Below are 13,215 nucleotides of genomic sequence, written 5' to 3'. Positions count from 1 at the left end.
AGTGGGGTGGGTGGATGTCCGTGCAAATGGAAAGAAGCCTCAGTGCAGGGCTGCAGGAGGAATTCAAAGCCAGCCCCGCACCCTCCCCCTGCCCAGGACAAAAGTGCACACAGACACAGGAAGGATCTAGATGCATTTAAGGTCAACAGGTCCCCAAGCTAAGGGGATCTGGAGGCAGTCTCTGTCCAAGAGGCTAAAAAGCTTGCAAACACAGGACTGGGTGCCCAGGCCAGAGATACCAGAGGGGAAACCATGGAAAGATCTGGAAGGATGGTGGGCGATGTGTAATTGAGGGGCTGCTGTAGGTGGTCTGGGCTTCTCACTGCAGGGAGAGGCTGGAGGCTGGGGGAGGAGGGATCTGGGGTAGAGACTCCAAGGTCCTTGATCCTTCCTTCCAGGGCAGTAGTTTGGCAGGCAGCAAGTCTCTAAGCATAAAAATTATTTGAAACAGAACACCTTTCAGGCGGGAAGGAGCTCACATGTTGCCACAGTTCTCAACCCTATGGGCCTCACACCCAGAAGGGTTGGTTCATTTCTACCATCAGCTAGCTGGTGTGGGTGTTGGATTTTTGACCTTTGAGAGGCCCACACTAACACCTTTGCAGGCCCCAAAGAAGAGAAGAGGTTAGGGCCCTGTGGGTCCCTCACTTTGCCCAGTGCTGTCTCCCCCTGATGCTGCCACTTGGTACCCTGCTCCGTACAGTCAGCTGGGAGGGACAGCTGTGCTTTAAGCAACCCTGGGACAGTACATAAAGCCGTCAACAGCGCCCTCTAGTTTCGTGACAGTCCTGCCTTCTTCCCTGGAAGTAGGGTGACACCTTGAGAGCTCCTGGGGCCCCTCTTTGGGGCTGGGGAAGTGATTTCCACCCCCGCTCAGAATTCTCTTGGCATAGATATACGGAGACACGGAAGCCAGTGGCATGGACTGTTTATTATAATAACGACTCCCCCCTCCCCCCGTGAGGCAGAGACAAGGGGAGCTGTGCCAGGAGGGATAGTCAGCGGGGTAGGTGTGAGCAGGAAAGTGTGGAGAGCTTCCACAGCCACTAGGGAAGTGACAATCTCGGTAAAATATACTCAGAGAGAGAAATAGGGAGGGCGATGGGGGAATCCAGCCACCAGAAGCAGGCTGGGGAGAAAGGGAAACACGATGGGCTGAGAAGGTGGATGCTGGAGGGCTTGGCGCTGGAGAAAAGCTCGGCATCTGGGGCCACTAGCTGGAGCCCATTCCATCCGCAGAGATGGCAGAGCCCAGAGCAGCAAGGAGGCCCCTGCTCTGGGGCCAGAAGCCCCACAGTAGTGGGGGAGCTGGGGGTGGTGGGAGCCAGGCTCCTCGGGGTTCCTCTATCCCCACATGGTGGTCTGCAGCCACTATGGGGAGAAAAGCAGATCCAAGGATGGGAGGGGCGTGGGCAGGATGGCTGAGGGAGCCGTGAGTGGGGGTGGGCGCCAGAAGATCCCTTCCATGTACCTGGTTCAGATTCAAGCGAATATAGCCAGTATTCTTGGGGTCCATGGATAAAAAGTATGCTGTTTCGGAGAAGAGGCAAGGGGAGGGGTTTGGGAGCGACCCATTTCCCAAGAGGCAGGATGAAAGGGAGGAAGAAGCTGTTCCTTGCTGCTTCCCAGGTAACCCTCTGCCCGGAAAGGGATTAAGGAGAACATCTCATGGCTTTGCCATGAGCCATATGCAAACCCCTAAATTCAGGACCTCCACCCTAGGAGGGCAATACTATTGTTGCCCACATTTTATAGATGAGAACAGAGGACAGAGACACAGAGACATAAATGACTTGCTCAAGGCACAGAGCCACCAAGCGGCAGAGCTGGGATTTGAACCCATATCACCCGTGCTCTTAAGATGGCGTGGTCTGGGAGCCCTGCTACTCGTGTGGGTGTGTTTAGGAGGCAGCCCCTGGTCCTTAGCCCAGGGTGGGGAGCGGGCAGAGGACTGACTCACTGAACATGGCCTTCAGCCTCAGGAAACAGCAGATGAAGCTGTCAAAATCCACGATCATGTCGTCGTTTGCGTACCTGGCCACCAGCACCTGCGTCACCTTGTTATTCAGCTTGATGCCTGGGAGAGAGGGGAGTGCGGAGGGGGAGTCCAGCCCTCTGGTCACCGCTTCCTCCCCCCTTGCCCCCAAACCCTCTCCTGACCCCCTGCTAACCTGCCTTCTCGAGCGCCAAGCGCATCTCATAGGAGTTCAAGCTGCCCGAGTTGTCCTCGTCACACTCTCGGAAGATGTCCTGAAGGGACGGACAGGTGAGATCGGGCCGTGTGCATGGAGGGGCGGTGGAAATAATGAATTGCTTTGGAACAGGTAACCTACAAGGGCTGCCCAAGACCCAGGGCTGCCTGCCTGGGTCCACTCCCTGAGTGCCCAGTCTCGTGACTGTAGGGCACGTCTGGCAAGGAGAGGGGATTGGAAACCGAGTCAGTGTTCTGAAAGACCCACTCCCAGCTGGGCCCTCCACATGTACCCTTTAAGCTAGCTGATGCCTGGGTTATACTGGTTGTTAAATATTCTGACTGGCCAGTACACCAGCACTTCAACAGACCTTGTCCTGTTGCCCCACATCAGCTCCTTGCTCGGTGGGGAGCCTCCTCCTCCCTCTCCCTCTGCCTGCCTGCCTGCCTGCTCCCCCTGCTTGTGCTCTCTCCCTCACTGTTCAAATAAATAAATAAAATCTTGAAAAAAGATCCTGTCCTGTCCTGTCTATGCGTGTGTCTAGTTGGGGGCTCCTGTTCTAGCATCATCCTTACCAATCCCATCGCTCTTAAGGACCTCCCTTTCTGCCCACCATAAACTGCCCTTGCAATTTCTTTTTTTTTTTTTTACCGTCCATTTCTTGATTTTTTTCCACAGGATCTGGAACTCAGGAAGCCCCAGCTTGCCAGAGCCATCTTTCTGGGGGGTGGTCAAGGATGCCAGCGGAGGGAGAAAAGAGGGAAACTGGGGCTGGGGACGTAGAGGGACTCTCTGAGTGGGGGACCATGAGACCAGGGGTTCCTGTGTGAGCACTAGCCAGAATGGGCTCCTTTTGCTACCTCAGAGCCGAATCCCCAGCAGGAAGGAGGGCATGGATGGCCAGAGAGGGGCCACCTCTGGGGGGCCAAGCTTGGGGGTGGGGGTCAGGGGTGGGAGACCGCTGAATAAGAAGATACATCCATGAGGTTGACCATACAGCGGCACACATCTAGGCCGAAGCCCTCGGTCCTGAAGTTTCTGACTGTGAGGGAGGGAAGGGGCGGGAAGACAGAAGGAGTGAGCGGGGCATTGTGGGGAATGCAGGGAGTGGTCGAGGGGAGGAGGAAGCTGCAGGGAAAAGTTGTGAGTGGGGGCTGGTGGTTGGAAGACTCACGTTTGGTGACCACCTTGTTGAGTAGCTTCTGTAGCTCATACATGCCTATCTCCTTGTCCTAGGAAGGGGGACAGTAAACCTCTACTCTGACACCTTCACCCTGGCCACCTCCTTCGGGCACCCAGCCCTCAGCCTCTCACCTCTCCTCCTGCCACTATCTCAAACAAATGTTTGAAGTCCGGATCTATGTCCTTCTCAGAGAATTTCTCCTGCAGGGAAAGGAGTGGGAAAGGAACCCATTCTAGAAGGTTCCTTCACACTCCCCAGGTGCTTCCTCTCCTCCCTCCACCCACAGCATCCCCTCACCTCCTGGAGTAGCTCAGCATAGTTGGTTTCATCCAGTTCCCTGAACAAAAGTGAAGGAAGCCTTGGAGGTTATCCGGGATCAGGGAGACAGGGATTTTAGTGGGGTGGTCGTGAGGAGGTCATGTCATGTTTCTGAAGCAACGTGGAACAGGCTGCATGGGATCCGGGTCCTGATTCTGGTTTGCTCCCAGCTGGGACTCCCCCCTCGTTGTGCCTCAGTTTCCCTGACTTAAAATAAGGGTGGAGTTGGGGAGGACCAGATGACTGCTCCCTAAGCGTGACATCCTGGAGCTCTTGGGCAGATGGTCTTGGAGCACCAAGGTAGGGCTCCTCACCAGGACTCGCTGTGCTTCTCTGTGAAGACCCGAAGCAGGAAGTCAGCATCCTTGTGGGGCTCAAAGGTGGAGGGAATGATGACATATTCCCCTGGAGGCAGCCGGAGATGGCTGGTCACCTCCCGTGAGTTAGTGAAGATCTCCGAGAAGCCGTGGTCCTGATACTTGATGAAGAAGTCCTTCTTCAAGCGAAAATCCTGGATGTTCTGAAACTATATGAGTCTTGGAGGTGGGCACAGGGCTGGCATGGGAGGGTAAGGAGAGGCAGACCCCAAAAGTGAAGCTGCACTGGGCAAGGTTTGTGGGAGGCGTCGCCACAAACTGACCAGTCCTGGACACCACCCAACTGGCAGGCAATCCCAGGAAGATCTCCTGCCCCAACTCCCATTCGGGGCCCCAGGGCACTGGAATCCTAACCCAGCGGCCCCCAGCGGCCCTGAGAGCCCTTGGCTGAATTCCACCCTTTGCCAGAGGTGGGGCAGCGCCTGCCCAGAATCATGCCCCACGTCTTCTGTACCTCCTTTGGGACCTAGGAAGTGAAGAGAGAGAGAGGTCAGACTCCCAGGATGGTGAAGGTGAAGGGGCTCAGGCCAGTAGAAGCCAGGTTGGATGTGTGTGTGTGTGTGTGTGTGTGTGTGTTGGGGGAAGTTAAGGGCACTGGGACACTGGTGGTGGGATGGGGCGTGGGCTTGAATAGCTCAGAGTCCTAGTGTCAGTACTGATGGTCCCTAAGTTTGGCAGAGCAAGGTACAGTTTATACAAAGGAAAAGGGAGAGCATTTTCCTGAACGCAAGCATTTTCCACGGGAACACCCCTACCCTGCAGGAAGCTCATAGGTGATTACTGAAATTGAGCATTGAACATATTTCTGTAAAAGTGTGGGTTAGACGAAGATAAATGGGTTGTTCTCCTATAGGGATGACCAGAGCCTTTAACACGCTGATGCCCTATAGATCTCCAGGTGGGAAGCAGAGAATATAGCCTTTCCCCAAGGACCACATCTAACCTTGGAAATATCTGGAGGAATGTCTGATGTCTGTTAACCTGGTGGGTTCACAGCCTAGAAGGAGGGCAAGACTTGTGTCTACGTTTGTTCACTACTGCCCCAGTGGAGACTGGACTGGGACCTGGCACATAGCGGGGGCTCCATAACTATTTGAACAAATGGTCATTTATAGTAATTTTGGAAACATTGTGAGGGATTTGTCTTGGCTGCTGGAGTCAGTGTTCGGTGTGGGGTATCTCGGGGGAGACTTGGGGATGGTGCAGAAAAGGCTCAGAGGGTCTGGGAATCAGGACACAGGCTCTGGGGTGTCAGAACACAGCCTTGGGGGTGCGAACTTGGGCAAGTAACCTCATCTCCCTGACGCTCCATCTCCTTCCTCATTCCTATTCATAAGGCCTTTGGAAGGGTGTTGCAGGGGTGAGGTCAGGAGAAGGAGCAAGACTGGCCGGGAGACCCGCCGGAGTGCCCACCTCGTAGATGACAAAGCCGATGGTCTGCAGCTGGGCTCCCTGGGGCCGTGCCCGTCGCCAGTTCTTCTGCATAAGGGCCACCAGGCAGGTGCACACGGCTTGGTCGTTCTCTGGGTCGTCCTCGTCATCCTCCTCAGGGAGAGAGATCCTAAACTGGGGGTTGCTCCAGAATGTGTCTGTGGACGAAGTAGGTCAGCATGGCTCTGCCCTTCCCTGGGGGTGGATGGGCTGCCCAATCCCGGGCCTGCCTCCTCGACAGGGCTGGGTGGGATCCGTGGGGCCCCTGTGTCCCCTCCCCACCTGGGTGGTTCCTGCAGCCCCCGGCGGTGCTGCCATGCCGCCAGCTGCCCTCATAGAAGGTGGTGTGCCAACACGTCTTGTAGTCCCCGGAGAGGGCATCGGGCGTCAGGTGGCAGATCTCCAGCAGCGTGAAGTTGTCCAGGAAGTCTTCGTAGGACATCCTGTGGGGGGGACAGCGGGCGACAGCTGGAGCCTGAGGCATCCCCATCCCCATAGCGCCCCACCCCCCGCCCGAGGAGCCTCTCCATCAAAGGCACACGTGGGAAGGTGGCAGAGGAAAGGAAGGAACAGGGCAGGGGGGCAGAAGGAAGCCCACCCCAAGCTGTACTGACCAGAACTCCCCGTCCTCCTTCCGGAGCAGGAGCTGGTTCTGGAGGTCCGGAGACACACTTTCCCACTCCCTGGCGCTGGAGCAGAGACAGGCAATGGAGGGACAGGGGCAGGGCTCAGGAGGCATTTTGTTCCTCCCCAAGGGAATCCCGCACCCCTGAATGCCTGCCTTGTGGGGCTCCTGAGTTAAATGGAGAATCTCCTGGGGAGGGCTTGGTCAGTTCGTCGGTGGCGCTGTCTCGCTTTGCCCCTTACCCCTGACAGTGCTGGTCAGGGACGCTTACTTGTCACTCCAGGCTCCATTCCACTCGATCCGGCCCCAGGGATTCCGGACCCGAATCAGGGTTTCTGCCTGGCCTTGGTACAAGACCTGGTGGGAGGATGTGGCCCAAGGTCAGGGACCTCAGGCAGGAGGGATTCTCTGCCTTCTCCTGGGCCTCAGGGGAGGGTGTGGTTGGCAGACTCACATCCTGGATGCCGGTCACAGAATAAGCATGCCCTCTCACCAGCATCTTCTGGGTCAAGGTCTCCAACTCGCTATTGCTGGTGACCTGCAGAATAGAGAAGGAGAGGAATTCAGGATCCGGTCAGAGGCACTGGGGCCCGCAAAGAGATGTGAGCATTCTCGGGATTCAGTTTTTTTTAAAAGATTTTATTTATTTGAGAGAGAGAGCACGACCAGGGGGAAGGGGCAGAGGGAGAGGGAGAAGCAGACTCACCACTGAGCAAGGAGCCTGATGCAGGACTTGATCCCAGGACCCCAGGATGATGACCTGAGCCAAAGGCAGATGCTTAACTGACTGAGCCATCCAGGCGCCCTGGGATTCAGTTTTGTTTGTTTGTTTGTTTTTAAATTAAACCTGGTATTTGCAAAGAATTGTAGATTCCCATGCAGTTGTAAGAAATAATCCAGGGAGGGGCACCTGGTTGGCTCAGCCAGTATAGCAGGCGACTCTTGGTCTTGGGGTCATGAGTTCAAGCCTCGCACTGGGCAGGAAGCCTACGGGAAAAAAAGAAACAATCCAGAGAGATCCTGCGCATCCTGTTTCCAGTAGGCCCCCCCCCCCCGAAAGCCCCCGTGGTAACATCTGGCAAATCTGTAGTACAATATCCATACCGGGATGTTGAGGTTGACGTAATGTGTCTTCTACAAATGTCCCCACTCTTGCCAGTCGTCCTTTGTATATGTTCTGTGCAATTGTACCACGTGGGTAGTACCCTGCCCCACCACCAGGGTCCCACCACAAGACCGTCCCAGCACCAGACACGTCCCCTGTGCTGCCCTCTTATGACCATGCCTGCCTCTTCTGGCTACACTCCTCCCTGCCCTCTCACAGCAGCTCATCTGTTCTCCACTTCCATTTTATTTTTATTTTATTATGTTTTATATTTATTTATTTATTCAGTTCGGAGATAGAGAGTGTGTAAGTACAGGGGCAGAGGGGGAGAGGAGCAGAGGGAGAGAATCTTCAAGTAGATCCCTGACCCCTGCTGAGTACGGAACCTGAGCCCGGCAGATCCCAGGATCTGAGATCTTGACCTGAGCCAAAATCCAGAGTCAGACACTCAAATGACGGAGCCACGCAGGCACCCCTGTTTTTCATTTTAAAAATGTTTTGTCATTTTGGGGCACCTGGCTGGCTCGGTTGGTAGAGTGTGTCACTCTTGGCCTCGGGGTGGTGAGTTTGAACCCCATGTTGGGTGCAGAGATTACTTAAAAATAATATCTTTCAAAATTTTTTTCCATTTATTTGACAGAGAGAGACACAGTGAGAAAGGGAACATAGGCAGGGGGAGTGGGAGAGGGAGAAGCAGGCTTCCTGCTGAGCAGGGAGCCCAACGTAGGGCTCGACCCCAGGATACTGGGCTCATGACCCAAGCTGAAGGCTTAATGACTGAGCCACCCAGGCACCCTCAAAAAAAAAATCTTAAAAGGGGTGCCTGGGTGGTTCAGTTGGTTAAATGTCTGACTCTTGACTTCAGTTCAGGTCATGATCTCAGGGTGGTGAGATCGAGCCCGAGTCGGGCTCTGTGATGAGTGTGGAACCCACTTGGGATTCTCTCTCTCTGTGTGTCTCTAAATAATAATAATAATAATAATAATAATAAATAAAATAAAATCTTTAAAAAATTTTGTCATTTCAAGACCATCAGGGAAATGGAATCATACAGCGTGGAACTCTCTTGGCTTTTTTCATTCAGCATAATTCTCTTGGGATTCATCCAAGTAGTTGCATGTATCAATAGTTCATTTCCTTTTATTGCTGAGTCATGGCCTATGGCATATGTGCACCACAGTTTAATGATTCACTCACTGAAGGACATTTAAACTGTTCCCAGTTTCTGACCATGATGAATAAAGCCACTGTGAGCATTTGTGTGGGGGATTTTGTGTGGACATAAGTCTTCATTTCTCTGGGATAAAAGCCCAAGAATGCAACTGTGGAGTCATACGGCTGTAGTCTGGGTTCATTTATTTATTTGAATAAATATTTGCTGGGCGTCTACAGTATGCCAAGCAGCACCCTGAGTCCCGGCATACAGCAGTGAATGAGACAAGTCACTGCCCTCACTGACTGAAACAGCCAGGAGAAGATAGACTGTGAATAATGACATTGATAAGTAAGACCATGACAAAGCACCATAAATGTTGAGGTGAAAATAAAAACAAAGTAGAGAGCAAATGAGGTTAGGAGCAACTGATTTAGATTTGGAGGTAGAGAAGAAAAGCCAAAGAAAGGGCATTTGAACTGAAATGTAAATGAGAAGGAGCTAGTCATGCAGCTTTCTGGGGGAAAAATCCTTCTAGGTGAAAGCCACAGCAGGTGCAAAGGCCCTGAGGCAGGACCAGGTTTGGCTTACTTCGATGGAGCAGCCCATGAGGGAGGATCGCTCAATGGCCTTCCTAAGCATCCTCAGCAGGTTCCGAGGGGGCTTCTGGAGTTGGAGGCTATAGGTCACACCCCCCGTGAAGTCCTCAAAGCCCTCCACGGTGTTGCCCCCTGACAGTGCTTCATAAGACCCGTTCAGCCTGTGGGCACAGACAGGGCACTTTTGTGCTCCAGGATAGAGAGGTTAGCTTGGGCATAGGAGGGTGAGGGGAGGGAAGGTAGGGATGCCCTGACCTCCGTCTGCTTTCCCCCCTGATTCCAGTTGCCGCCATAGCTGCCAGCTCTCAGGGCAGGCTTGGAGGCATGCCTAGCTTGGGACACTCACTTGGCATATGCCTTCTCCAGCAGGGCGCTCCAGAACTCATTGCGCTCGGCGGAATGCACGAACACCAGCTTGCCATTCTTTGTGGGCAGCCGGTCGTCCACCACCACGTCCACCCACTGCCCAAACTGCCAAATCTGTGGGCAGCAAGGTGGACCTCAGTGGGGCTTAGGGCATCTGTCTGCCCAGGCCTTCCTCCAAGCACAGGCATGCACCCCCTCCCACACACCCTCACACCCCCACCTCCACTCCCCCCACGCACGCACCCACCCCCACATCCCTCACTCTTCCCCGGGCGCGGGCGCGTGTGCGCGCTTGCACAGACACCACACACACACACACACACACACACACACACACACTCCTTGTATAAAAACCGTGTTACACGGGCACCTCCTGGTGGCCAGGATCAAGGACACGCCCGCGGCAGACAGCCCACTCCCCAGAATGGCTGAGGCGTGTGGGAAAGGCAATGAAAAGCCTGAAGCTTGCCCCCAGCCTCATCTCCAGTTTCTGCCGGGGCCTCCAGAGGGATACCACCCGCGTTTTGACCTTGGCTGGGCTTCAGGATTTCTGAGGTTTTAAAAAAACTCTTGTGATTCTCAGAAACATTTTTGTGATGTGAGGAATTTGTCCACATGTCACTAAACTTAAGGAGCAGATTACAAAAATAATGTGACCCTGACTGACTGTTGACTCCCAGTGTCATATACACAACACACATAAACACAAACACACACACATGCACACACACACACTTCTGCCAAGAGAAAGAGAGACAGAGAGGGAGAGAAAGAGAGAGAGAGAAGCAGGAGAAGGAGAGCCACAAACTGATAACAATTATTTTCTTTCTGGGCTTTAAAAAATCAGCTTACATGATTTCTTTAGTGAGCAGACATTTCTCTGATAATTAGACAAAAGCCCACCCTAATAAATGTCATTTTTCAAAAAGAAAAGAAAGGTAACTTCCAAGCACATATTATTCTTCTTCTTCCTCCCTCCCCTTTTTTTTTGTCTCTCTCTCTCTCTCTCTCTCTCTCTCTCTCTCACACACACACACACACACACACACACAGTACAACACAACTCCGGCTTTCAAATCATCCTTCACCTGAAAATGGAAAATGCCAGCATAGTTTTTCCTGAAGCTCTGCCCCCTGGGTACCACACGATACAGCAGTTTGGGGCATGTGGTAAGGGAGCCAATGGCAGCCAGCAGCCAGCAGTCCCCTGGAAAGACAGGAAGGGGGTTGTCTCTCAAGCCCTCCCATAGGTGAGTGTGGGTCCCAGAATCCAAGCCCTAAAGGAGCAGGAACAGCCTCTGTGGCCCCTCCCCCACAGAGATGCACCTCCTTTGACCCTCCCCCTGAGAAATGTTCAGGAAGGAGTCTAGTAGGGAGAAACTGGGCAGAAGCAACAGACTGGGGGGGGGGGTGCGGGGTGGTTGTGCGTGAGCCTCTTTACCTTTCCTATTAGGTAAGAGAGTCACAAATTAGAGCCACATACTTTGGTTTTTGGATTTGAGGAGGAGGTATTTGGCCTTCATCTTGCTCCTTACCCCGAGATCTGCTGTAGATATCTGCTTTGTGGAGACAGCCAGTTTTCTCCCATCCCTTGAACAAATCCAGTCATCTTCCCCATACCGCCTGCTTCTACTTCTACTCTATGATTACACTGGTATAATAATCAAGAAACCTCTCCCTGATGTCACCCACTTAATACTGGAGATCCAAGATGCTTAGTCTGTACCCCAGCTGGTCCCTGGGGCTAGGCATTGATGGGGGCTAGCGGCGGTATCCCTAGGCCAAGGTCATCTATTGAACTCTCTCTCCTGGGTACCTCAGACCTTGCTGGGTGGGGCTGCGGGCACGGTGGTACCCTGAGTGAGTGTTCCAGGCCAGGCTGAGGTCATGGGTACTGGGAAAGCATCTGTGATTACCATTGGCCTCTTGGCTGCCTGGGGTACCCTTGGTGAGGGGAGGCAGAGGGTGGGGAGGGAAGGTTGCGGATACTCCAATCCTCCAATGCCAAAGGACACATAACCAGGAAGAAGCCGGTTCTCCTCCCACAGCCCAGTGAGCCACAGAGGCAGACATGGGGCCTAAGGTTTCCTTGGCTTCCTCCTTGCCCACAACCTGCTATTTTCTCTGCCACGGATTCGACAGAACTCAGGCTCTGGTCTTATCCCTGGAGAAACAAGGAGGATTTGGAGGAACACTTCCTGAGGGAGGAGGCTATCCCTTGGGGCTGTCATAGGAACCCGTGGGAGAGTGGGCCGAGGAAGCCAGTGCTCCTTTATTTGATACGTCAGACTGAGGAACTCCTGGCACCTGCAGTGGCTTAAAAGTATGTCCACAAGCTCTTTGACAATCCTCCCCTCAGGAGCGGGAGCCTAATTCCTTCCCTCGAGTGAGGAGTGGGGGTCAGATTTCCAGCTTGCTTCGAACAAATGGAATGTGGTGGAGGTGACCTTAGTGTCCTCCTGAGAAGAGGCTGCAAAAGGCATGATGGTTTCCTCTCTGTTCTCTCTCGGATCACTCTGTCTGGGGCAACAGCTAACAAGTTGTGCGGACACTCAGATGGTCCTACAGGGAAGCCTGATATCTTGACTGTAGCCTCATGAGAAACTCTGAGCCAGACCCAACCTGCTATGTTCCTCACAAATTATGAGATGATAGATGTGTGTCATTGCTTTAAATCACTAAGACTGGGGGCAACTGATTATTTAGCAATGGGTAACTAACAGACCACCCAGCTTATCCCCAGACCCAGACAGCAGCAGGAAGGATTGGAATCGCACCAGGGGGAACAGGGAGAATATTCCTGACAGTCTCGCTACCCTCTTTTCAGAAGGGGAGTGAAAGGGGAAGAGAGATCATCTGAATCTAGGGGTCCCAGCTCCCCAGCCTCAAAAGACACCCTGGCACACCCCCTACCTCAGCCTTCTTCCTCAATTCAGCCCCTCCTTCCACACTGGTTTTCTTGCTCCCAACTCACCAAGTACGCCTTGGCACACATCTGTTGGACTGAGCCCGTTCATGATGAAGTGGGGAGTGCTTGTGATTTGCTGTGGTGAAGGAATAAAGATTTTAGGGGGTCCAGGACAACCCCTCCCAACCTCCCTCTCACCATTCCTGGGGAACGACGTCCACGTCCAAGTTCTAGGGGAAAACATGGCACCTGAGGGGGAAGGCCACGGGACCAGCTTGGCAGAGTTGTAGGACGTGACAGCAAAGGTTCATGAGTGACTTTCCCAGGGTTTCTCTGAGAGGTTTGGCTTAAGCATAGCCAGAACTGTCCCCAGGCCTGATCCAGGGTCAGGATAGGAGGTCGGGGGACCGGAAATATCAAAGTGATGGGGGTGTCATGACAAACAGCCTTTCCACTCCGCCGAGGAGTCCCTGCCTCCCCTCCCAGTACCCACACAAGGCCGCTGCCAGGAGATGTTCTGCACATTTTTGGAGCTGGGGCCCAGATCGTGGAAGCCCAGGGAACTGGGTTCGGCGGGGAAAAAGGAGTCCTCAAACAGTTCTCCCCTCCTCAGACAGGCTGCTTGCAGGTCCTCATAATTCTGGTTGTTGAAGTTCTCGGCATTGTGGTGTTGGCCTACGCCCTTGGCCCTGAGCCGGTTCTGGCTTATGTGGGCCGCCATTCCTTGATCCGTGAAAATGGACTCTGGTTCACAATGAAAAGACAGATAGCTCAGTTCAAAAATGGACAAGGGGTCTGGATAGATAGTTTCTCTGAAGAAGATATACAAAAATGCTCGACACCATTAGTCGCCAGGCGAAATACAAACATATCACAATGTTCCTCCACTTTGCACCCTCTAGGATGCCTGTAATAAAAAGGACTGATAATAATGAGGGCCAGTGAGGGTGTGGAGAAA

The 13,215-nt window shown here is 53.4% G+C and overlaps 1 protein-coding gene across 1 annotated transcript; it reads right to left on the bottom strand.

Annotated features, from left to right (window-relative positions):
- Nucleotides 1-1,344: 1,344 nt before the first annotated feature.
- CAPN11 (calpain 11) lies at nucleotides 1,345-12,987 on the bottom strand. The gene is made up of 21 exons (XM_046006030.1): nucleotides 12,751-12,987; nucleotides 12,324-12,393; nucleotides 10,438-10,556; nucleotides 9,330-9,463; nucleotides 8,976-9,144; nucleotides 6,581-6,664; nucleotides 6,398-6,483; nucleotides 6,116-6,190; nucleotides 5,784-5,944; nucleotides 5,484-5,659; nucleotides 4,525-4,536; nucleotides 4,008-4,219; nucleotides 3,673-3,712; nucleotides 3,507-3,575; nucleotides 3,367-3,424; nucleotides 3,170-3,234; nucleotides 2,844-2,912; nucleotides 2,172-2,250; nucleotides 1,961-2,077; nucleotides 1,472-1,530; nucleotides 1,345-1,371 (listed from the first exon to the last, which is right to left on the bottom strand). The coding sequence occupies exons 1-21, from the start codon at nucleotides 12,976-12,978 to the stop codon at nucleotides 1,345-1,347; spliced, it is 2,109 nt and encodes a 702-aa protein (XP_045861986.1). The 5' UTR covers nucleotides 12,979-12,987.
- Between the last annotated feature and the right edge of the window lie 228 nt (nucleotides 12,988-13,215).

This window comes from Meles meles, chromosome 5, assembly GCF_922984935.1.
Source record: "Meles meles chromosome 5, mMelMel3.1 paternal haplotype, whole genome shotgun sequence".
Lineage (NCBI taxonomy): Eukaryota > Metazoa > Chordata > Mammalia > Carnivora > Mustelidae > Meles > Meles meles.
This window is presented reverse-complemented; position numbering and strand designations above follow the sequence as displayed.